Source organism: Onychostruthus taczanowskii, unplaced genomic scaffold (genome assembly GCF_017590055.1).
Source record: "Onychostruthus taczanowskii isolate IOZ18803 unplaced genomic scaffold, ASM1759005v1 scaffold8, whole genome shotgun sequence".
Lineage (NCBI taxonomy): Eukaryota > Metazoa > Chordata > Aves > Passeriformes > Passeridae > Onychostruthus > Onychostruthus taczanowskii.
The window spans coordinates 2866381-2891717 of NW_024505892.1; the positions used below are offsets into that span (position 1 = coordinate 2866381).

A 25337-nucleotide genomic window follows, 5' to 3' on the forward strand; every position below is an offset into this window, starting at 1 on the left:
TGGTGTTCTTTTGTTTGTTCGTTCAAACAAAAGTTCAGACATTTATTCTAAATGTCATGCTTTTATGCATTTTATTCTAAATTTATTCTATATTTTTATACCTGAAATAACATACCCCATTCTGTTACCTGACCCACAAAATCCCAAAAGGACAGGCCTTAGATTACAGTTGAAAAGAAAAGGGAAAAATAAAAAAGCTCTGAAGCAACATTAGATGTAAAAAACCCAAAGCCCCTAGCCTCACCTACCTTTATATAGCCAGAATTAACTTTAAAATGTCACAAAAAACACTTTAAACTTCTTCTAATTCTGTTTTTTAACATATGTTCATGCTAATGAAAGAGGAAAAAAAAACATAGGTTTTTCATAGGTTTGGCAACTTGTTTTTAGTACCACTTACATATCTGCAGGTATCAATGATACTTTTGGCTTTTTTCTTCCCCAGATAAAAAAAAACAAACCAAAAACATTTCCTATTTTGAAGGAGTTCCATGGTACAGAGACTCACAAAACTCTACCAAAACATTGCAAAAACTGACAACTAAAGCACGTGCAATCTCATTAGCAAAATCACAACTATCACTGAAATGCCCTTCCCCAATTTCAACTTTCTATATTCTTATTGTCTTTGGTGATGCCAACAGTAACTTCTGATCACAAAGCTATGCCCTCCCTCCTGGTACCAACAAACAGTCTCTTGGATCCCAAAGGTTTGTTTTCCTGTTGGTTTTATGGTCCTAGTGTTCAACTTCTTTGTTCATATCAAAAATTACTTGAAAACAGAGGGTTTGGGAGTTTTCTAAATGTTATATGCACTATCTTGCATGAATAGGCCTTAGCTTTGATTAGAGAAGTTGGACAATGTAGTTTAAGAGGTACTATAAAAAAATAAATCTCACACTTAGGATCAGGTCTTTATAATAAGCAATTGCAGAACACTAAGTCAAATCCTCCACTGAAAACAGCCCTTGACTCTCGCCCTTGTGCATAGAAGTGCCATAATGTTTTTCACTTCAGGCAGTGTTCCAGTCTCAAGTTATGCAGCACTACAATCTGCAGAAAGTATAAATCATAAAGTATTTTCAAGGGTATTATGATTTAGCAGTAGAAACCTCACTGAAAACTCCAAGTGAAAAATAAATCCATGTGCAATGCCACATTCGGAAGATATCTTTAAATTCTCATTACTGACTTGCTCCTCACTAAAAGCACTGAACAGCAACAAATTCAATTCAAATTCAAGCACAACTCGTTCCCTAAATGAAGGGCATTCATATCTTATGGGAAATGTAAAAATAAAATGCATGCAACTGAATATTTAATCACAACATATGCCTTATAGCAGCCTGAATTCCAGCTCCATCATATTACTATAAATCTCAGTATTTTTAAAGAAATTGAATAGCTGTATCACATTTTATTTTTGAGAATTTGATGCACTGTATTAATATAGTAACACAGGGAAAAAAGTCTGTACCAACTGAAGCAAAAGGAACTTAACAGCATTTCAATGAAATGTAAGCAAAAATTGAAGTACCTTGAAGCAAATGAATACATTTAAAGTTCTAGCTAAACTACATAGTTCCTTCTCAAGTAAGTTTCTGAAAATTGAAAAGCAGTAAGGTTGCAAACCTTGGAGATAAGTATATAAATTAAGTGTTGCACTCTCTGTTTTTAAATGAGAGCATGAACCCCTGGTAAGCATGCTTGTAAATGCTTTTAAAAATCCTGCAGCTTTTTTTAGTACAACTGCATAATACTAAGACCCATAAACTGCTTATTTGAGTAATTCATATTTTTCCAGCTCTACTCTAACTGCACATAGCAATTCTTACCACATGACAGGGAAAAAAAAATTATGCTTTACTCTATTTTCAGTCAGCATATCATTTCAGAGGGACAGACAGAACCATACTCTCTATAAGGATACTGAGATTGCCAGCTTTCTTTTTATACAAAATAGTAACTTAATTATTAATGAAGACCTACTGAAATACTGTGTGCATTGGTCTGAAGAACTACAACAGAGTGAATACCAACAATACCAGCAATAACCTTCATTATGTCAGTAATTACTGGATTGTTTAGTTATGTTCTACATGGTAAGGTGAAGCAAGTCTGTCCCTACACTAGATTTGGTGTTTTGAGCTACATGGAGTACAAAGAACAATTCCTGTTCCACACTGTTTGTGGCTGAAAGATGAAAGTTTGGCTGAGAAGTATTTTTTACCCCAAACTAGATGTTATGGTTTGGAAAGCTGACCAACTCTTGCATGGTCAGCTGTACTTCAGTCATCTGCTCCTGACAGGAATTTAGTCAGGATAAAATGCTTTCCTAATTACAAATGTGTAATTCACTTTAATACTAGAATTGAGTGCAAATTATTTTGCAGCACAGAAAACCACCGTCTAGGATTGTAAGAAAACAGCCCAAAAAGTGTGCACGGTTCATTTTCTCTAATTTTATGTCAAAACGAGCGCTGATACCTATGAGAAAAAAAAAAACATCACTACACATCTTACACAAATGTCAATCTTATGACTGGTAAACCTCCATTTCAGAATTGATGTGTGGGTCCCTGGATCAGAGCACCGTATCCAGTCTTGTTCAGGTGAACTGTTGCGTTCCCAGTGCTCCCAGGGTGCTGCTGCCTGAACACCAGCCTGAAACACCAGAGCCTCCAGAGGCATCCCCAGATTTTGTCAGTGCTGCCAGTCTCTGGAATGAACCACACAAGGACAGTGCCAACAAGAAATGCTGGTGCATAACCTGCTAATGATTTATAAGGTGTGGACCAATGAGCCTGACCTACCCTTGCTCCCCGTGGGTAGGTAAGAATTACTTCACATAGGAAGTAGTAACATATACTGAGAAACAGTAAAAAGTGCAACAGAAAAGTTCAGCCTACAAAATCAGTAAGAAACCTTTAAAAATTTACAAGCATTATCATTAATTAATGTTATGTAGAAATATTTCCTCTATGATAGTCCAAAACAATCATATGGGTTTTGGTACAATAGGTATTGGCATTAATTTTTCCCCTTTTCTTCCAGTTGACCAAATAATGTCGAAAAAATGAGACATATTTATATTTTAGCATTTAAAACTTACCTATAATAATTGATTTAAAACAAAATAAAATACTCAACTTAATAACCAGGACAAATTTCTTCTACTTAGCACATTATAAGAAGACAATGATACAGGAAAGTACTTCAAAGCTACTTAAAACTGCCTTTCATAAAAGCTGATTGCAATCACAGAGTACAGTATTACAAATGTGTTACTGCACAAAAGTAGAGAGACAGTTATAACATGTATACAAAAAAAACCCAAAAAACCCGAAACCTCAAAACCTATGCATGCCCATCTTTCTTTTTTTTTTTTTTTTTTTTTTTTAATTTAAATTTTAAACATCCATTTATCTAGAAATATCTTTTGCTTCCTTATGGAAAAATCTCACAAACAGATGATGCTTTGTCAATCAAGATCTTTGTATTGCTGATAACAAACACAGGAACAAGCCTAGACCTTTAGGTCAGGATTTCTTAAACATCACAGAAAAGGTGGAAGGAAGACACTTGCTCTTCAGCTACATGGCTCAATTCAAGTCTTTCTAAATGCACCTGGGTCAGTGCATTAGGGGCACAGTACAATGAGCAGGGAAGGGACAAATATGATCTGCAGCTGTAAAAGGAATGCCCCCTGCCAATAGCATCTCCCCCCAAAAAGCTGGTCTAACTATACCAGTCTTCCCTTGAGATAAAATGCACAGAGGGCAAGAAGTTGATTTTTTTTCCCCTAAAGAAACACTTTCACATGAAATTTATTATTAAAATATCCTTTATGCTATTGAACAGTCTTCATGGGTCAGCTCAATTTAAACCTAAGCAAAATTCAGTATTTTATTCCTTTAGAAACTCTGGAAACAAATAGTGGATTATTTTTATTACAGCAACTAGCTTTCCACAGCAATCTCTAATAACTTTTGTTTACAATTAATTATTTAGAGAATGACACTATGAAGCTTAACATAATTTCTAAGTATTGAGCATTAACAGATATCCACTACTACCTAGGGCTCCACCTCTAGAGAAGAAATTTTTCTTTTCACACTTATTGATAGACACTTAATTTTCTGTAAAAGAGGATAAGTCCAAGGCCATGCACTGCTCACCAATATCTACACTGAGAATAAAACACAGGGGAAAAAAACATATTTTCAGGTTTCCTGATGTTTAATACTATATACAATAGGTATAACACCTCACAGGGGCCCATACACCTAGAGGAGCTTTCTTCATGCTCTTAAATACCTGCTCCTCAAGTACCTGCAATCTAATGTGCTGATAATCCATTTCTACCTTCAGAACTGACAAATACAGATCAGTATCACATTGAATTTGACTTACAGTCCTTCCTGTGTTTTGCTTATTTGTATATGGCCCACACTGAAATATTAACTCTTTTGAATTGTCTGAAAATCCTACTGGTTTAAAATATCTGCTTGCATTTACAGCTCAACATGCTTATAAATTATTACCGTGCTTGTACCTTAAAATTTAATCATCAGAAAAAGGCATGCCACAGTCCAATTAATTGCGGCGGAGATGTCCCACTAAAAGAAGAGGTGCAGAGCACACCTTGACACAGGGACAGAGAGGTCAGCGTGGCTGAATAGGTCATTTACTCAGTGTGGCCTTTCTCCTAGAGTTGTACCAGACAGCAAATGAGAGGCTTTTTGGGAGCTCATCAGGAGCTTTATGCTACCACAGCCTATCTTGGAAATATGCACTTGGTCCAAATCCAGGAACATGGATAGCCTTTATCCATCAGGTAACACAAATCAAAATCACGGCAGGTAAAGCTACAGAGCACTCTGTAACCAGACTCAAAAAGAGGAGCACCTTACCTGCACCTCTTTTGACAGCCCAACACACTGAGCAGCAACGTGAGAACGGAATTCACAAGTTCAGAAGCCAGGCAGTCAAGAGTGGTTTAAACCTAACTCAGCTTTGGGGCCAGGACACAACAATATGCCATCCTACAAGCAATTTTAGCAACCAGTAGCGAACCAAGAAGGAGCTCACCCATGACAAGAGGTAAAGTGGGCAATCAGGCCCTGTTGCTCCTTCTGCTCTAGCAGCAGAGTGCTTCCACCAGTGAAATATGACCATAGGGGGACAAAAGGGGATTTGACAGAAGCATCAGCACATATCTGACAGTGACAGAAAGACATTTGGGAACAAACCCATTCCATTAAGCAGAATAAATATAATACTGGATACAGGGACAGATAGCATCCTGATATGGTTAGCAGAAAATTCCTTTTTTTTTCCTTACATGGTTATTTTGGATGTGCTGCAGAAAAGGGAAAAGTGGGGTATTTTCCTCACTACAACAAATTATAATGGAACAAAGGAATTTAATCACTGTACTCCATTTTCTGAGGAAGAAAAAGAGCAGATATCTCTTCCAAATATGTATCAAGATAAAAAATAGGAGGGAAAAGGAGGAAAAATAAAGTTCACTTTAAAAAGGCTTTTAAAAGAATCATGACCTGGCTGTAGTGTGACAGACAGACACAATGCTGCACCACCCAAATCAGGAGGAATTTCTCATTGAGAGGGTGGTCAAGAATAGGAATGGGCTGCTCAGGGAGGTGGTGGAGTCACCACCCCCAGAGGTGTTCAAGAAACAACTGACACGGCTGTTAGTGCTATGGTCTAGTTGATATAATGGTGTTTGGTCATAGGCTGGACTCAATCTTGGACACCTTTGCCCATATTAATGATTTTATGTCTCTACGAAACATGATACAATCTTCAGAATATCTTCAGCTGAGGCAAAAATTCAGGTACAAAACAAGCAGTTGTGATGTCAAACACACAAGAAATAACAATTAAATGGGAAGAGCTGTATCAAGATAATATCACAGGACAATGAGAGATGGGTTGGGTATACACTAGACACCTCTAGTTAGTGGCCAAGATGGCCATTAAAGAATGCTGCAGATGGACAGGCAAGTGACCAGACTGAATTCAACTGATTTTCAGGAACAGAACACCTCAGAATTATATGTACAATCCAGAACCAAAGTAATTTTTCCAGGCAGAAAGTAGACTTGAAGACCTTGACAGAAAGACAAGAAGCAGCTGGATAGAAGTGAAGTGCAACTTTTTACTATAAACCAAATTAGGGAAGACATCACCATTAGTGCTTTGTATGACCTGGCACTTAATCCCCCACTTGGCTAGTACGTGACATCTATTTCTGAGAGAAATGCTCAGCTGTTCTACACCGCCATTGCTGTCTCTAATGGAGTTACGTAAGTTTACAGCGTTCAGCAATCCAGTTCCGTACATTTATGTTGCACTGCTCCCAAACAGAGCCATTTCTAAGCAATACATTTATTATCTGTGTGACTGAGACATTTACTTTTGTTAGTTGTACATAAGTTTGCTTTCTGTGCCAAAGTATAAAACCATCTTGCAGAATAAGTCAAAATAGAGTTTAATGTAAGTTTCAATCTCATTATGACACCAAAAATATTTTCACGACAACAGGTTTTAATACAACACAAGAATACGTTGAAGAAAGACTGTTATTAAAGAGAGTAAAACTGTTTAGAAACAGCTTCAAAAGTTAGAATGGGAAAAAATTCTAGCAGAAAACAGTTTAAATGTTTTGTAATGGCTCCTTGAAAATCAACCCTTATTTTCAAACTCAACCACTTGCAAATGAAGTGGTTTTAAACACAACTGACTTGTAAATCAAGTCGAGTGATACTAAACCTCAGACCTGCTAACTGAGAAGGAGAGGTCTACTGTACAAATGTTATCAAAATGCAACAGTTATTTACAATGCCTCTAAGACTACTTCAGCACTAGGACTTAAAAATTATTTGTTCATCCCAAATCATCAGCATTGTTTCAGAACTACATTACAGAGAAAACAGAGATGCCATAATTTCATTGACTTTAATCACTTGCTAGCCATAGTAAGTTCATCCTTTTTTCAATTTCTGTATTTAGCATCATCAAATTACATCCTAATGGTCAGTCAAGCCATAGTTAATGAAGTTGGAGTTTTTTCCCCGACAATGTAATTCAGAATTTTTTCTAATTCTGTGTATTTTTAGAAGGAAAATATAATTTCTAATTCACCAATTATTCCTTTTCTTAACAAAAAAGCAAAGGCATATTACTCCTTGAAAAAGCATCCACAGAAGAAAAACAGCCTTTTGGTGCAAAAGATGAGAGATGGCACTGAGGAAGTGGGTTGTCTCCAGAGCAAATGCCTTAAAGGATGACATTTGCTGATACTGAAGTGATGAGAGCCTAAAAGGATGAACAGAATTTGAAATTTTCTGCAAAGTATATTCCTATGACAAACCCATCACACTTAGAGAATCTCAATTTGGAGTGAAAAAAACAATCATATAAAAAGGGTAAGATTAGTCAACTGATTCGATTTATTGTCAGAAAGCAAAGCTTAAGTTTTTCTATTTTGTTCTAAAATAAATCTTTTTTTTTAAAGGCCACTATAAGTAATGTCTAACCCAGTCATAAGCAATTATATTGATATAAATTATAATTTAAGTCTCCCTTTTTTGCTAAACTGGGCTAAATGACCCTTCATACAATCATATCATCTGTACTTTCACCTACTGTATTTTCATCAGAAATAAATATTTAAGTTGTGTAGTTATCTGTACTACATAGATTAAGTCATAACACTCAAAATAATCCAAATTCTAAAAAACTACTGTCCCATTTCCTTCTAAATCTATTTCATTGCTTTATCATTCAAGCGAACTTTCATTATAGCTCAATACTAAAAACTTGCTCTTAAATCTTAATCCATTTCACCTTCAAATCTAACCCCCTATTAACTTTCACCATCTGAAGTGTCATGTTTTTAAACATTTATTTTTCACTAGATTTTTATAATGAAAACCTGCCTGGTCATTGCCTGGTTTTAGCTTTTTCAATGCATGGCTTAGAAACACACAGCTTTTTAATAACTAAGGGCATGCAAGCTGAGTTGTCCTGCTTTTTAGGAAAAGGTAATTTTTGTAGAAGTACCCACTAGTATTGGGAACTGGCTTCAAGTATTTAGAATGAAAGGGATTTGTTTTTCCTTTTATTTGGCAAGGGGAGAAGAAAGGAAAGCAGGAATGATAGAGACAGAACAACAACTGCAGAAATGTAAAGTAAAATGAAGCATCTCCATTTCGAAATCTGCTCTAGAGGATATCCAAAGCAATATTTCTGAGTGCCATCACCTGAAAATGTCACAAGTACTTCTGGATAATTGTAAATGAAGTTGACACTAAAGAAAGATAATCTCTTTTCCTCTTAGTTTGCTTGTAAACCTGAACTCAAGGCATAGTCAGCATTATTATCACTCATACACACTATTCATTCTTACTGAAGAGTTCTCAAGTGTTGAGCTGATGAAAGCATTAGCAAAAGGGTTTTTTTGTATTCTGTTTTCCCAAAAAAACAGCAGTACTGTATGACAAGACAGAGAAAAGCTCCCAGTTTCTTCTTCTCCACCAAAACAAAGTTCATTTTTGCACACTCTCTGCCTGCAAGTCTTATCCTCTCAATGCCTGACCTATTTTGGGTTTACTTCCTCAAGAATTTCTGTGGACTCTATGCAATTTGAGTATCTAGTGGTTCCTCACAGCAGATGAGACCATGCAGATAAGAATATACCACTAGGGGATCAAAGAAGAAATCTTCATCAATGTTTTGAAAAGCAGACTGGAAAATAAATCCATTGCTTGCTCATAATTTATTTTCTACTTTCCAGACTTGCTAAAAGAAGGAAAGGCATGGAGCCTTCCAAGCAAGTATACAGTTCTGCAGGAAAGAAACATTATGAAAAACATAAGTGGCAAGACTCTCAACACAGTATTTTTATCTACAGCATCTTTTCCTTTTCTAGAAGGCATTAACTACAAACCTGGAAGTTTTAATGCTAAGTTTCCAAAATAAATGAAGGAAATTCCAACCAGAATAATGGAATTTTTAATAACTGCAGAAGAATTTGAGCTACTTTCCCAGAAAGAAATTACCTTGAAGCAATTTCTCTTCTTTCCTCCAGGAAAAAAAAAAAAATCTAGATTTTAACCAACAAAATAGAATCCATGTTCATGCTAAGACTTATCACTAGTTCGACTGTTTAAATAAAAAATTAAGATTAGAGAAGCAAAATCAAAGTAAGCAGAAGGTAGCACAGTCACCAACTCAGAGTTCAAGTTTATTTTCAAAGCTAAGCCCAAGATGAATCTAGGACAAATCTGTAGTGGTCTACTGGGATACTTTCCAATAACCTACAGGTACCAACCATGCAATGGAAAAAAATTTTAATTCCTAGCTACATCTCAATATTTACACAATAATGACTATTAGTTTTGATCTGACACTCATAACTTAGAGGTTCAACACAGTAGCTATTATAGAAACACTGTATACAGAATCACAGGAAGGCTGAGGTCAGAAGAGCCATCTGGAGGTTACCTAGTCTAACCTAGACCCTGAGCAAAGCAGGGTCAGCTAGAACAGACTATGCTGGGCCTTGCTCAAGTGGGTTTTGAATATCTCCAAGGAAGACAACAATGCAACATATGTGGGCAGCCTGTGCCAGAATTTGACCATCCTCACAGTGGAAAAAAAAAAAAAAAAAATGTTTTCTTGTGTTTTTGTTTGTGCCAATTGCCTTATGTTTTCATGAGACACCACTAAGAATATGCCTGCTCAGTCCTCTTTACTCCTCACCATCTGGTGTACACACACATTCATAAGATCCCCCTGAGCCTTCCCTTCTCCAGGCTAAACAGTTGCATCTCTCAGCCTCTCCCAGTATGACAGATGGTCCAGTCTCTTCAACACAGCAGCCTTCTGCTGGAAGTGCTCCAGTACGTCCATGACTCTCTCATATGGGGCAGCCTTCTAACCAGACCCAGCACTCCAGGTGTGTTTCACCAGCACAGAGCAGAGGGGAGGGATCCCCTCCCTTGACCTGCTGTGACACTCCTTCCCGCGCAGTCCAGGAGGCCATTGACCTTCTCTGCCAAAGGCACGCTGCTGGCCCACGTCCAACGTGTGTGTCAGGACCCCGGGGCCTTCACTGCCCGGCTCTTTCCAGCCAGTCGATTCGAACCACGTCCCCGCTGCGCTGCCCCAGATAGGCCTTTGCATGAGGTTCCTGCCCGAGCGTTCCTCCAGCCTGTCCAGCTCTGAACAGCAGCACACCCATCTGTTTTACAGCCCCTTGTCCCACTTTTGTACTGGCTACAAACTTGCTGAGTGTGCATTCTGTCTCATTATCCAGCTCATAACGAAGATGTAAAACAGACTGGCCTCGAGGGCACACTGTTAGTGACCAGCCCTCAATTGGGCTTCGCGCAACTGACCACAAAGTCCAGAGGTTCACCCAGCTTTTAGTCTACTTTAATGTCTACTTGTCTAGCACACACTTGGACAAGACTCACAGGCACATGACAAAAAACAGTGGAGATGTAACCAATTTTAAATTTCCTTTAAAAAGTCATACCAAAAAAAACGGGAAAAAATTAAATACATTTTTTTCTCATAGTATCTAGTCTATCTATCTACTTAAAGTTCTTGCAGTTCCCTCTACCACAAGTTTTCTAAATCATTCAATAAAAAAGTGGGGAAAAAAAGTTATATACATAACTACAAAAACTGTAGTATCTCCATCAGAGGCCTACAAAAAAATTCATGCTCTTATAAAACCATATAATTATACTGCTTTGTCCTAAAGCATCTCTTTTTTTCTATTCATCCCATTAAATACAGTAAAAGTAGAATCCTGAACACTCAGTCCAACAGCTATACTTTCTTATTATGGCTATCCAATTGAATCAAAACTTCGTACTACCTACTTCATAGCTACCCTACTGAATGTTCTTAAAAATTTGTCTCATGCAATTGCAATAAAGACTTCTACTATTGTTTCTGTTTGGCAGCTGGAATACAAGGAGCTTATTGTAAGAGTACTTATATTGTAAATGATTTGCCAGATTTACCTATTCTACAATACTTACTTTATTCCACATAAAATGAGACATTGACTCCTATTCTTCAAGCAATTCATCATACAGAATTCCATAGGTTAAGACTGTTCAGAATTTTTTACTTCCAACAAAAATTCCCCACACCTGATGGGTCAGTCAAATAATCTTCATCGAGACCTAAAGTTTTGACTGTGATTAGCTATGCTAAGAAGAAAATCTGTGATAGCTAGTATGATAAAGATGACTAAAGGAACACTAATAAGTCTTCTTTGTTCAGCATCTATTACTTCCTTTTTAAAATCCAACAAATGAGAAAACAATGGCAATCTTAAATCAAGGAATACATAGGAATCAAACAATTAGATTTGTGAGAAAGGAGAAAAAAAAAAAAATCATTGAGCACTTGTCTACAACTTCACATTAAATAATTAGCTCAAGGCCTCTGGTGGGTACAGGTCTGTATCACACACCTGCCAGTATATATATATATATATATATATATATATATATATATATTTAGTCTCTTGCACAAACATGTTTACTTCTGACTACTACTGCAAAAACCTTCCACTTTTTACACAATAAGGGAAACAAAAAATAAGCTAAGTTGGTGGCATATTGCAAAATACACAAGACAAAATTTAAGAATGATCTGTGCAATTCATATACACAGAACACACTGAGATATCATTCCAAGGCCTGTTTTAAAACTATTCTGTTTACAACGCAGCTGTACATAACTTTTTGCATTGAATTACACCAGCTGTAATTCAATACAAAAATTATAACTCACATCTTAACTTGTTAAGAGACAGCATGGAACAATTTGTTTTTTCAGACTTAGACATTTAACAGTTAACTGCAAATTTGCTTGTTTTCCAATACTTTTTTCAAAATCAAATTTCAAATTAGCTAGCAAATACCATTTAAGCTTTGGTTTGTTGGTGGGTTTTTAACATCACTTTTACACACTAAGCACAAGTATCTTCAGCTGCTGATCCACCATTGCTTCCATTACCCAGTCAGGAAAGATTCTAATAAAGATGCAAGTTTTTGATATTTAGCTCTGTTCTGTTTCCAGCAGATCCTCTCCCTAATTTTAATCTATACTTTTAGAGAATTTCCATTGCTTTCTACATAGATTTTAAAAGTTAGAGACTGCATACAATACAGCTTCCAAAACAAAATCTCTTCCATGGAAGTATAAGGTTTTATTATGGTAAGTTCAATAAAAATGAACAAGTGTTATGCATAAAAACAGAGCTATGTATATTTCAGAAATGTCTCATTTTACAGATAAAAAGTTAAACATGTGCTTGTATCTCTCAGTTTCCCAGAGTTTTCATTAAGTTCGCAGTATACTTCCTATATTTTGGGCAGTCTTCAATCACAGAACCAGATGTAAAATACACTAGAACTCAAAGCAGAGTATCCAACTAATACATTGTGTATCCAATTCATTATTCATTCAACTGGAAACAACTATTTCCTCCTGTTACAGGCTCACTTGGGATGTACTTGCAACCACAAATCAATACCCTTGTGCTGGGATAGGTGTGGCAGTACCAGCACCAAATCAAAACCCCTTTTCACTTCTGGCAACCTCTATCAATTGGTTATGCCAGAAAAAAAACATTACAAATCTGTAGCATAGTAGCTTCAGACAATTTCTCAAGATAGTTAAATCTTGAGAAACATACTGAAGAAAAAAAAAAGAAAAATATTTAGTGACAGAGGTACAAATTTCCCAGTCTGCCTCCCTGTGTGAAAGAATCCCATTTTACCCTCTAATCACCTATCTAGACTGTAGCTGACACATCTGCTATATGATTAGACCTTCAATTGCTGCAAGGAAAATAGGATAGGCCAAGGGGCTATTCTCAAGTTGTGTTTGTCTCAGAGCTGCATTTCCTTTCAGATTTATTTCTTGAATACTTGCATATCTGATTTTAGCCTTTCAGGTATATACATCCCTAGAGATCCTCATTCTACAAAATTATTCCACATATAAACAAAGGAATTTTCTCTCAGCAGAGTAATATTAAGTTCAGAACTTGCCAAACCATGAAGCAGTAACACCTAAGTGGAGGAAAAGGGTGAAAATGGTACTCATCTTACAAACCTGGACCACTGTTTTTGATTAATCACCAAACTAAGGGGTTTTAGTAGTATGTTGTTACCATGTCAATAGGTAATTTCCTCTTATTTTGTGAACCTAAGATACATTGGGCAACATCCAGAAACAAAAGACATATCTTTAGTGAATTTTATGACACGACAACTGCATTTCCAGCTTCTTAAGACCCTTATAAGCTAAAAATACAGTTATTTCACAAAAGAATAAAACCAAGTATTTAATTCTTTTTTTTTGTTGTATATTCCGTAAGTCAGCTTTCGAAAATCAAACACAAACCCCTCTTTCAGAATCCTGACAAAATTAAGAAAATACTGCTGTTCATTCAAATATTCTCAAACATTTCTTAATTTACTAATAGACAGAACTCTAAAAAATACCAGCACCTGTTTTAATTTTCACTTCTTTGTCCTTTGTTTTTATTATTCTGCTAGGTTTCTGGGAGGACCCTACAAAACAGCATGGCACACGCTTTCAGAGAAATAATTAACTGCACTTACCTCCACAGTGCTCAGCAGAATCAATGTTATAGCTCGCCACACCGACTACATAAAACATTTGGGAAATTGTAGTTACATAAGCTGGGCCTCTAACGAGATTTTGCCAGCAGGGAAATGTGCTGGTTTGCATAAACCAAGTCAAACTTGGTTGCTGTTGACACCAGTGCCGGTGAGGATAAGGTGTGGAGGCAGCCTCACACTCGGTACCAGGGAGAGCTGCGGCTGCTGCCCACCCCCGCAGCCAAGGGGCAACGCGGGTCAGGAGAAAAATTCAACACAGCCCCAACACAGCCCACAGGCAAAGCATCTGACAAGGCTCCTCTTCCCAAGAGGAGAGACTCACAAGTCTCCCAAGAAACACACACACAGCCTCACCCTTCACTAAGTATATATACATTGTGTTCTTTGATAAAATTAGTTCTTGTAGGTAAACTTAAGACTATTCACAGTTCTTTGACAAAGCAACTGGGTTTTTATGCTTCCAAGATGAGAGAATTTTCTTAATTTCTTTCTAAAGCTTTAAAAATTCTCCCTTTTCTTAAAAGAATTCCTCTTCTATATGTGGGAACAGATGAGGCTTAAGATTAGTAATGAATGTAGAGTTGAACATAACTTGTGAGTTGGGACTTGAATTAAGGAACCAACTTTATCAAAATGTCATATGGGCCCATAGAGAAGCTGGAGTTTATGATCAGTATGTATTTTTTTTTTATATTCTAGAGTGAGAAGGTGTGTTACTTCTGTCTACAACTTTACCAAGCTAACAGTTTTTTGAAAGCAAGAAATTTAATTTCCCTCAGGAGCAGGGAGCATAGATGCATAAGGGGAAAAAAAAAAAAAAAAACAAAACCAAAAAACCCCCACAGAAAAAAAGAAACAAACCACCAAAAAAACCCCACATCCCAAAACATTTTAAAGTTTCCATTAGAGAAAAACAGTCTATTACACAAACAGCTTTGTCAAAAAAAACCCCCAAAACAAAACAAAAAAGTCCTGCAACAAACAACACCCCCCGACAACCTGGTATTTGAAATCTAGCTTCTTCTAGAGTATCAACTCAGAGCTATGGAAAAGAATGCAAACCAACAGAGGCTCTTTACTTGTTCAGAACACATCTCCTAAAGCAGTGTCTGCCCAAAGTGATAAGAATTATGATCTCATGCATTAGATATTTGGAGGCAAGACAGAATATACCCAATATACCAAATTGCCATATATACCTTTTCAATCCACAGTGTGGACCATTCACAGGACGTGGAACCAAGCACAGAAATAAAGAAAGACAAGAATCACAGGAATGAATGGCCACAGAACACTTCCAGGTCAGCTCAAAGAATATGTAAATTGAGCTTTGTGTCCCAGTACAGCCTCAGCATAAAGCAAATGCTCATATGTTTTTAAAAGAAAAAAAGAGAAGGGGTGTTGAGGAAAGGACTGGCATATATGACAAATAGCTCTAAGTTAACACAATAACACTACACAATATATGCAAAGCTAGTGTACAATACCGACAAAATAATGGATCCAAAATTTCAAATAAATTTCTACCATTCTGTGTCACGACAAAGCATTTTCTTCAATAAATGAGTTATGTTGACAAGACAGGTTAATATTGAGAAGAAAGACATGCACAGATTTTCAAGATGTTTTGCCTTTTTTTATGTATAAACACAAAATTGATTACTTATTACAACCAGCTACAATGAACTATATTTTAAGTGTGAAACCTACACTTACAATTACACAAAGCAGTTAAATAAAAAAAAAAAAAAATCAAGTCCTTTTCCCCAACCCTTATTAAAGAAATAATTTCCCATTATCTTCATTTGTCAAATTTTAAAAGGACAAAGACAGTCATACAAGACTACAGCAATACATTTTGGTACAACCTATCCAAACACATCAGCATCCATAATGCAAAATACTAGATCTGAGAAGGCAGTGTCAGATACCCTTTGCTAAAAGTTATTGCTTTCAGTCACATTGTGAGCAAAAACACTGTTCAAATAAAAATCTTGGGATGATAGCACACCTGTTTTCTGAACATATTACAATTCAGGTTTCTAAAAATTAAATTTTAGTACACTGGCTGAAAAGATTACTTTAATCTCATAAAAATTAATATAGAAAACTACATACTACTTCTTGCAGCTAAAAGGTTGCTTTCATTTAATGGCAGCATCTTGAAGAAGGACTTCATGAACTTTTTAACATTAGCTATTTTTAAAAGCTGTCATTTTGATCCAAGTCAAGTGACAACCTCAGCAAAAGGTTCTTCTTCCTCCTCCTAGCCTTCTAGATTCAGTTAGAAGAGGCTGGCTGAGGAAACAGAACTAGGTAATATGCATTAAGTAGGACAAGATGGTGAATAGCTTTAGACTGTTTTGTTTCTTCTGGTTATTTTTGGAATGCAATGACTTTGGTTACATCAGTCATTAGAAGAATACACAGATGCCTGGCTTACTACTGCCAAACATGTATCAGACAAGAGACATACATCTGATTTCATAATATTATGTTGAGATTTGCTGGGTTTATTTAGCAGCAAGCCTGCAAACAGTCAGAAAAAGTTAGTGACTATTTTAAGGTAATGCCCTCCTCCTTTTTACAGGTCAAAGGAGAATGAAGCTTCAGTGGAGAACTGGAAGGGTGAAAAACAGTAGTGTCACTGACAAAATTACTGTTTTTATTAAAGCCAAAGCCTGAGTTCAAAGAATGAGATACTGAAATAATTTAAGTGCTTAGAAACTACTCAGGGCTAGGAGTCGCTGTACCAAAACAATGACTTATAACAAATAAGACTTCTATGCATGTATTAGATGCAGCATACCTCTAATTGTACTTCTAGACATTAAAAAATAAAATATGTGTAACCAAGACATTGCACGACAATACAGTAATATACAAACAGTATTCAAAGCAATGCTGTTGCCAAATACACTTTTACTGTGCTTGAAGAAAGCACAAAACCACAATGTTTAATATAAATCGCAATCCGACTTCTTCTAAAGAAGTGCTAGGTCTGTCAATTTGAAACAAATTCTTTGTACATTCATGATATTTCAAATACCACCACCAACACCAAAAAAAAACCAAACATTAAAAAGCCCACCAGACTGTCTTCTGCTGAGACATTTTTGTAAGACCTGTCAAATCAAAACTCCTTACAGGATTGAGTACTTCAGAGTGCTGTGCCCATACTAATTTACAAGTACATGAAATAATTAATCTATAAATGCCTTGTACAGTTACAGAGTTCAACTACTGATTTCCTTTTTCAAATATACATAAAAGACTCTCCAGTTTACAACTTCAACATCTGACAGAAAGCATTTCAGTATTGTGTTCTTGACTCTGAACTGGCACTTCCATCTAAAAAGAAAATTGCAAAAGCCTTCTTTCATAAAGCAGTACTTAGCTGAAAACAGTAACAACAACAAAACCCTAAATTGATATACATTCAAAATAGATCTTATTTTTTTTATAAGGTTTATATCATCCTATATAAAAGCAGCTAAAGGTTGGCAGATTTTAAACTTCATGGGTGTTGCAATATCAGGTTTCATTTATATTCAGAACATTCATCCTGAATGTTCTTCTTTCTTTAGTTTTTAAATGTTGACATGTTAACATTGACATTAGAGTAAAATCCATGTCTTTCCACTTTTTCTTTAAATATCCTTAAAGTGTTGATGTATGGGATTTAACAGCTGAAGTACAGACCAGAGCAATAACATCTCACAGTCTTCCAGCTCTTTGTAACTCTAGATAATTTAATTTTGGCAGTGAATAATAAACAAGAGGATGCATATAGAATCTTAAGGATCTTTTCCAACCTCATGACTCTTAAGATCATCAAGTCTAACTTTAAAACTAAACTTGCAAGTTTACCACTAAACAATATCCCCAGCTGCCATGTCATTTATCCTCTCCCCCAGTTTATTTCTTTATCTCTTCATTTTTATTTATTATTCTTTTGGATGTTCGTAAAATGAGGAGAAAAAAAACACCAAACCAAATAATCTCCAAGAAGCTGATAAATCCACAAGTGTATTAAAGAGGCATTTTAGACTAGTAACATATGTGAATGTGTGATCAGACAGTTTTTCAGCATCACACTTTCAACTACACACATACAGGAAATATCTTTAGAACATCAAGTTATGAGTGGCCTCAGAAGAACTCTGAGTTACCAGTCAACCATTAAAACTATGTGGGTGGAGAGCAAAGGAATTCATTTGAGTATATTTCTTTTTTATATTAAAAATATTTCATTCTTGTCCTCCTTCTTTCTTCTTGATGTCTTGTGATAAAAGACTGTAAAGTCATTGACCCAATTTACACATCACAACACTGAGCTCTAAAATATACCCACATCAGGTCAACACAGAACCCCTGCAGTCTCACCTTACAGGTTTGCAATGACAATGAAGGGAAAAACCATTTGAGAGCTATATGATCCTTACTAATCATAAAATTACATAATTTTTGTCCTACAAAATGTGGATGGTAAGAAAGACCTCTTCAGGTCTGAATTATAAGCCACAGCTGCTTTAAAGCAATTCATAGTGTATCAACTAGAAAGTATTCAGACAATGACAAGAACTGATGATTTTATTGAAGTTCTGAAGAAGAACTGAGAGCCGGAAAGCTCTACTTACTTCTTCTGAACTATATCAGATGTCATTAAAGACATGACATTTTTACCCAGTTCCATCTTTCTCCTTATACTATCGGGTACAGAAAACTTCTCTGTGAATATCCCTTGCTAAGATCATAATTACTGCAGAATACAGACACAGCTGGAATATGACATGGAAAGAGTCTGACCAGGAAAATGGAGATCCTACACTAGCACAATTTAAAAAAGAAAAATTTTAAGATAATTAGACACTATTTCTGAAGCAAGTTTCTCATTTCCTACCTGAGAAGTCTCTCTTCTGAGAGGACTTACTTCAGCTATCTTTGGAATAATTAACACAAAACAAAGTTAAATACCTCCAGAGAAATGTAAATTAATTTAATACCTAATATTACATTTTTGTCCTTGATACTATATTTAATGTAGTAACATAATATTTATTCACACATTACCAGTTTGAATAATATGGAAAATACTGACATCAAAACACACACTTCAATCACACCCGCCTTAAAATTTCAGTTCTTTTCATGCAATCCTAGAACTGTTACAAATACTGGCCTACTGCCAGTGTTAACACACATTGGAGAGATGACATAAGGCTGCTTAAAAAGCTAAATCCCAAGTTTTTACAAAACTGTTAATGGCATCAACTACAACATGATGACAGCTAACATCAAAACAGTTCTACAGGGATTTTTAGATTCTCATGCCTTTCCTGGTTTTAAGGGCTCTTTTTTTTTAAGTTTTCTTATAATTTTATGCACAATGAACCTTCTGCAAGAGGTTTAGTCGTTTTATTTCCTGAGGCAGAATACTTCCAAATAAAAACTGACAAAAGTTTCACTGGAAACATTTTGATAAGAATAATTCATATAAGTTAAACCTTACAGCTCTTACTTGCACAAAACTGCATTCTGTGATTGCTGAGGGAGATCTTTAACCGTCCCAGAAAGAGTACATACCACAAAAAACATAAGCATCTGAATTAAAGATCATCAAATTTGCACTTCAGTCTTTGAAATAAATTTACTATCTACATCCCCTAGAAACTGACCGGATTAACAACAACATTAATGTCTACTGGCTAAGTTCTTCTCTCTAACACAGGAAAAATCAAAGATTTTGTTTCCCAAATATACGCAAGAAGCTGTTGGAAGAACTGAGAACAGAAGTCAGGTCTCAGGAGTCTTGGATTCTAGTTTGTTGTTTACTCAAGGATGATGTGCCTTGGTTAACCTTGTTACCGTCATCTTTGAACTGATTTTTCTGGAACCTTTCCAAAACTGAACCATCAAGTTCTAAGTATGTACCAAGGAAAAACATTAGTGTTCTATATAGTTTCTATTCATTAAATAGACAAAAATGCTAGCTGTAGGGTAGAGATCATCTACATGGCACGTACAGACTCTTCTTCCAGAATCACACAATAGTTTGGGTTGGAAAAGACTATAAATGCCAGCCAATTCCAATGCCCTGCCACAGCAGGGACACCTTCCACAACACTACTTTGAACAAAGTCCCATCCAGCCTGGCCTTGAACATTTCCAGGGATGGGTCATCCACAGCTTCTCTAGGCAACCTGTTCTAGTGCCTCATCACACTCTCAGTGGAAGGCTGCTCTGAGGTCTCGCCAACACCTTCTCTTCTCCAGGCTGAATAAGCCCAGCTCTCCCAGCCTGTCTTCACAGGAGAGGTGCTCCAGCCCTCTGATCATCTTTGTGGCCTCCTCTGGACTCTCTCCATGGCCTTCTGATCATCTTCTGAGCCCTTCTCTGGACTTGCTCCAGCAGGTCCATGTATTTTGTGTGCTGGGGACCCCAGAGCTGGACACATCATCCAGGTGGGGTCTCAGGAGAGTAAAGTAGAGGGGGAGAATAAGTTCCCTTGACCTGTTGGTCACATTCCCTTGGTGCAGCCCTGGATACTGGGGTGGTTTTCTGGGCTGCAAGAGCACATTGCCAGGTCACAATTTCTCATCAATCAACACTACCAGGTGTTTCTTTCCCATCAGAGCTGCTGCAGTTAATGTAAAATTTCTGCAGCAAATATCATACAACCAAACCAATCCTGAAGAGTTTCTTTTATATAGTCCCAGCACAAATCATGCAGCTATTCTGTACAAGTCAAAGATTTATGCTGACGTCACAAAACCTGCACAAGAGACTTTACAGACATACTTAAGATATGGATTTCTCAATCACACTCAAGCTACAAACTACATCACAAAGAAAGAAAGAAGAAACAAAACAAAAAAAGCAACACCCAAACAAATCCAAAATGAGAAACAAGTCCCCTGAACTCTTGTGGGAATCATGAAAACTAATGCCATTCTCTCCTATTGATGCATGGCAGCACCTTGCTTCTCATTTATAATCCAGTTGTCTTATGCAAACTAATTAAATATATATGTATATTTTCATCTGCAGCAGGCATAATTCAACACTGCATTAGCACTCCTGCATGCAGTAGTACAAACACATATATGCAATCTCATAATCGCAGTTTATTTCTTGTTGGCTTTAATCTTTGTGTCAGATGCTACTTTATCCCAAACTGGTACACAGATCTTCCAGAATGCCTGAAAATAAGGAGCTTACACTGAAGAGGAAGACCTAAAATTGCTTCAGTTACAGTCTACTGCAGCCTTTGAACATGACATGAAGTATCATCTTGGTTTTTTTAGACCTGCATTTCTAACCACTTGTTTTACCTTCCCCTGTGAATTAAACATATTAAAATTAAATCAAGTAAGTCTTTCTCTCCTATCCAAAAGTAAAAATACAGTTAAGCACTTAAGAAGTGTTTTGCTTAGTGAAATGGATTCATACCTTATTTTGCCTCACTCTGAATTACTGATTAAATCTGGTTATTAAACAAATTTCACCTTTTACTTTGCATTCCTGTATTGTTTTGACTAAAACATCAGATTCCCTTAAGTAACACAGAAACATAACTGAAGAATCCTAATTTTGGAATTTTACATTTAATTCATGAGTGACCCTCATCCTCTATGGGGAAAGCATTTTCTTCTGCTCCTACTCACAGCTCATAATACAACCTGTACAAGGACAGGCAAAATTAAACTATGGAGTCACACTTCTTTTGTCAGAAGGCAGAAGCTGTCTGGATAACTTAGTGAAATTATCCAGAGTGTGTACTCCCTGGATAATGAGTATTTGAATTTTCTTTCACCCCAGTATATTGGTGGGTTCGTTTTAACCTGGTAAAGCATCTTCTGCTCTAAATCCACAGGGGGAATTATTATATCTTCAAAACACTCTTAGAGAAGAGTTAGAACAAAAGTTAAATAAATGGGTAAAACAGTTGAAAGACATGTGAGAAGTACCTTATATATAAGACACTAAACAACTTCAGAAGCACAATTAAGAAGTGGTACTCCTAACAATAAATTCCTAGATTACTGAACAGGAATTTTATGCACATATGCTGGTTAGCATTTGACAAAGCTAGAACTGCAGAATTTGGTCAAAAGACCTAAACAGAAATATCCTCTTTTTTTTTTTTTTTTTTTGCAACACCTAGAAGGATTCTTCTGCAAAGTAAAGTTAATTCTTCTCTGACATATACGTCTCACTTAGGGAAATTAAGTTTATTATGTTTATATTTTTCCCCTGTAGTTGAGTCCTTTCCCAAGGACTAATTTCTGCAGCCAGCTATCAAAGACTTCAGAATCTAGAGCAGATTAGAAAGTTTAGATTATGCTTTAACCAGAAGTTTCTATAATTCTGTTAAGCCTCCCCTCCTGAAAGGTCAAGTAGGTCAACCGAAATGCAGGACCTGAGCCCTCTAGCTACAAAACTGTCAAAATTTGCACCTCTACTTTAATGAAATACATCTTATACAATACATTTAATGTTAATCCTAATCTTAAAAGTCTTAATTTTATTTTTGCAATAGGTGGAAGAAAAGCATTTTTATATACACTTTGGTTTACATCTAAAAGCACTATTATTCACTCCAGAACTTCACTCAAGAGAAAGATCAGCTGATTTCCCAAGCTTTCTCCCTAAAACTTGAAAACAGAACACAACATACAAACCTGCCAGAATCTGCAAGTCACTGGGACTTGCACATATAAGACTCCAGCCCTGCAAAAGCCTAATTCACTTGTAAACTCCTTGTATGAGCACATAGCTTACAATTATTTGAAATACACAGCAGAAAACAACTTGCAAATTTTATTTACATTAAGCCGAAGTCTTTGTCAAGACAGACTTGCATACAATATACAGAATGTTAGATGAACTTTATTGTGGCTCATAAAGAAAAAAAAAAAAGTATTTGCTTTTTCCAACACAGGAGTTCAAAATATTTCAACACCATGCATTTAAATCCATAATTAACTCATATCCACCTCAAGATATCTGATGCATAGTGAGAGTGCACAGGGCACACGCCCAGTGATGTAGAACTCATGGGTCACACACAAATGACTTCACATCAGAATTGAAATGCTGTTTCTGAAATAAACTATAAACTGCTGGGTAATTTCCTAGAGAAGGTAAGGGAAATATATCAAAGGCACACATACAGATATAAATTCTTCTTTGAAAGTATTACTTTACATATGTGCCTAGGCCTTAAGGTAAGCCTAAAACACATTTAGGGTCTCCAGGTGCTTTTTACACCTTTTAGGGAGCACAAAGCTGCAGTAATATCTTTAATGCTTCACTTCATTATTTGTATGCATATGGAGCAAAACCAAGGAGATCCTTCAGCTTATTTTCTCTTTATGGAATAAGAGTTCCACTGATGTTAACATCAAAAGAAATTGGAATTCAAGGACAAGATACCCCTCAGTTATCAGCTTCCCAACACATTAAGGAGCACAGTGTGCCAGAATAAATACTATTTTTAACTGGTCAATGGTGCATCAACTGTACATAAATGTGAACTGTCTCCACTGTGAGCCTGCCAGCAGTCTTCATTCTCTTCACTCTTAGTTCCAACGAAATGTCACCTTCATCCATTTCAGCATACATGTTAAGACTACTGGCAGTTCCCACAGTGCTTTAAAATTACCTTTAAACGTTTCAGCCATTAAATTCCTGACAAAAATTACTTCTTCTGCTTTAATAAAGAGAATCTACCTCTCATTTCCTCACTAATGCCATTTGCCTACAGCTTGAGCATCACACAAGAGAGATTACAGCACCTAAGCATTGTTTTAAGTTATTCTAACTAAATCACATCTGAAACATTGGGCCTACCTGCCTCAGCAATAGGCATTAAAAACACCTCCTAGCTCGACTCCAGCCTCTCACAAAGATACAATGTATTCCCCAGGCTGGGGATGACATAATGAAAACCGTTCAATCGGCAATAGCAGACCAGAAATTTTCTCACACTTCACCCTCACCATCTAAGGCATTTAAGCTATTACCAGGCACCTTAAATAACAGCACTTCAGCAAACGAAAGACAAGCATCACTTGAATTTCCCCATTTAAAGAGACTCGGAGAAAGGCTTATAACAGCGCTAGAAGAGAAGCCACAATTTCCGCAGAATAAATAACCGCTACCAGCCCAGCAGTCAGGGATCCGCTCTGGCACACCGGGATACCTGGCTGTGCCGGGCGGGATTCGGACACCACGAAGGGGGTCCGGCACTGCGGCAGCTCCCGGCGCAGCTGCTCTCCAGCCCCGCGGCTCCCGGACCGCCGGAGCTCTCCCCGCGGGACCGCGGCGCGCTCCTGCCCGCGACGGCCGGGGGATGCTCCGGGCATCGAGGGCGCTCCAGGCTCGGCCTCCGGGGTACAAATCCGGCCGCAGCCCACCCGGATTTGCCATCAGCCCCGACAGTCTGCCCCTCTCCAGGCCCATCGCTGCCCGCATAGAGGGCAAGGAGCGAAAGGAAACAGAGCGGAGGAGGAAGACACCCGAGGCGGCGAAGGACCCGGCGCGCCTGCCTCACCTTTGTCAGCTGGGCGATCTTCTTGCTCATTTTGAAGTGCAGGTCCGCGCTGTGCTCGGCGCCCAGCCCCGCCTGTGCCGAGCCCGAGCCGAGTTTGCCCGCGCCGGGCGCGGAGCCGCCGCCGTAGCTGTGCTGCGGCTGCTGCCAGCCCATGCCCGGGGTCGCCATCTTCACCGCCCGGCTCCCGCCGCCGCCTGCCTCACCGAGGACCGAGCTCGGCGCCCCGGCCGCGATTCGCTGCCCGAGGCGACTCCTCCCGCCCCGGGCGCTTCCTTCGGCCGCGGCCGCCGCCCCCGCCGGGCTGGGGCGTCAAAGCTCTCGGGGACGCTGCGAGGAGGGGCGGCCGCCTTTCCTCTCCCCTCTGGTCGCGCCGCCCGCCCGTCCGCGCCCGGGCGGGGGAGGCCGCTCGGCTGGGCCGCGGGCGCGGCGCGGCTGCCTCCCCGCCCGCGGCCGCGCGCGCCGCCCAGCGAGCGGGGCTCCCCCTTCCCGCCCCCGTCCCGGGAACCGGGAACCAGGAGCCGGCCCTCCTGCGGGAGCGAGTGCAGACAGCAGCTTGGCCGCGGGGGTTCGGGCACGGCGTGGGGTTCAGTCAGCGCTGCCCTCCCCGGAGGGCTCGGGCCGCGTGCGCCAAGCGCCCAAGGCTTCTCCTCGTGGGAAGCCCCGAGCGTGTGGCGGGGAATGCCCAGGGAAGGGCACTACGGTGCGGGGTGTCCGGGGGGATGGAGCTGGCCCGGGGTCGTACCACTGTGAGCGTAGGACGGGCCGTCCTTTCGCAGCTGGAGGTGGCGCGGGCAAGGAGCCACTCGAAATTGGCGCAGGAGCACGGGTAGCTCGGCTTTTGAAGGAAGTTAGGGGCTGGCCTCTTCTCCCAGGCAATTAGCGACAGGAGGAGAGGATAGAGTCTTAAGCTGCTCCAGGGGAGGTTTAGGATGGACATTAGGAGGAATTCTTTCACGAAAAGGGGTGATAAATGTTGGAATGGACTGTGCAGAGAGGTGGAGGAGTCCCCGTCCCTGGCGGTGTTAAAGAAAAGACTGGATGTGGCACTGAGTGCCGTGGTCGGGTTGACAAGG

The 25337-nt window shown here is 38.4% G+C and overlaps 1 protein-coding gene across 6 annotated transcripts in view; it reads right to left on the bottom strand.

Annotated features, from left to right (window-relative positions):
- Positions 1-24695, bottom strand: part of FAM184A (family with sequence similarity 184 member A) — a 71034-nt gene extending 46339 nt beyond the window's left edge. For all 6 annotated transcript variants that reach the window (XM_041423899.1, XM_041423898.1, XM_041423895.1 and 3 more), the window contains exon 1: positions 24265-24695. In XM_041423899.1, coding sequence (XP_041279833.1) covers positions 24265-24432 — 168 coding nt within the window. In that variant the 5' untranslated portion in view covers positions 24433-24695. The remainder of the gene's footprint in view (positions 1-24264) is intronic.
- Positions 24696-25337: the final 642 nt, after the last annotated feature.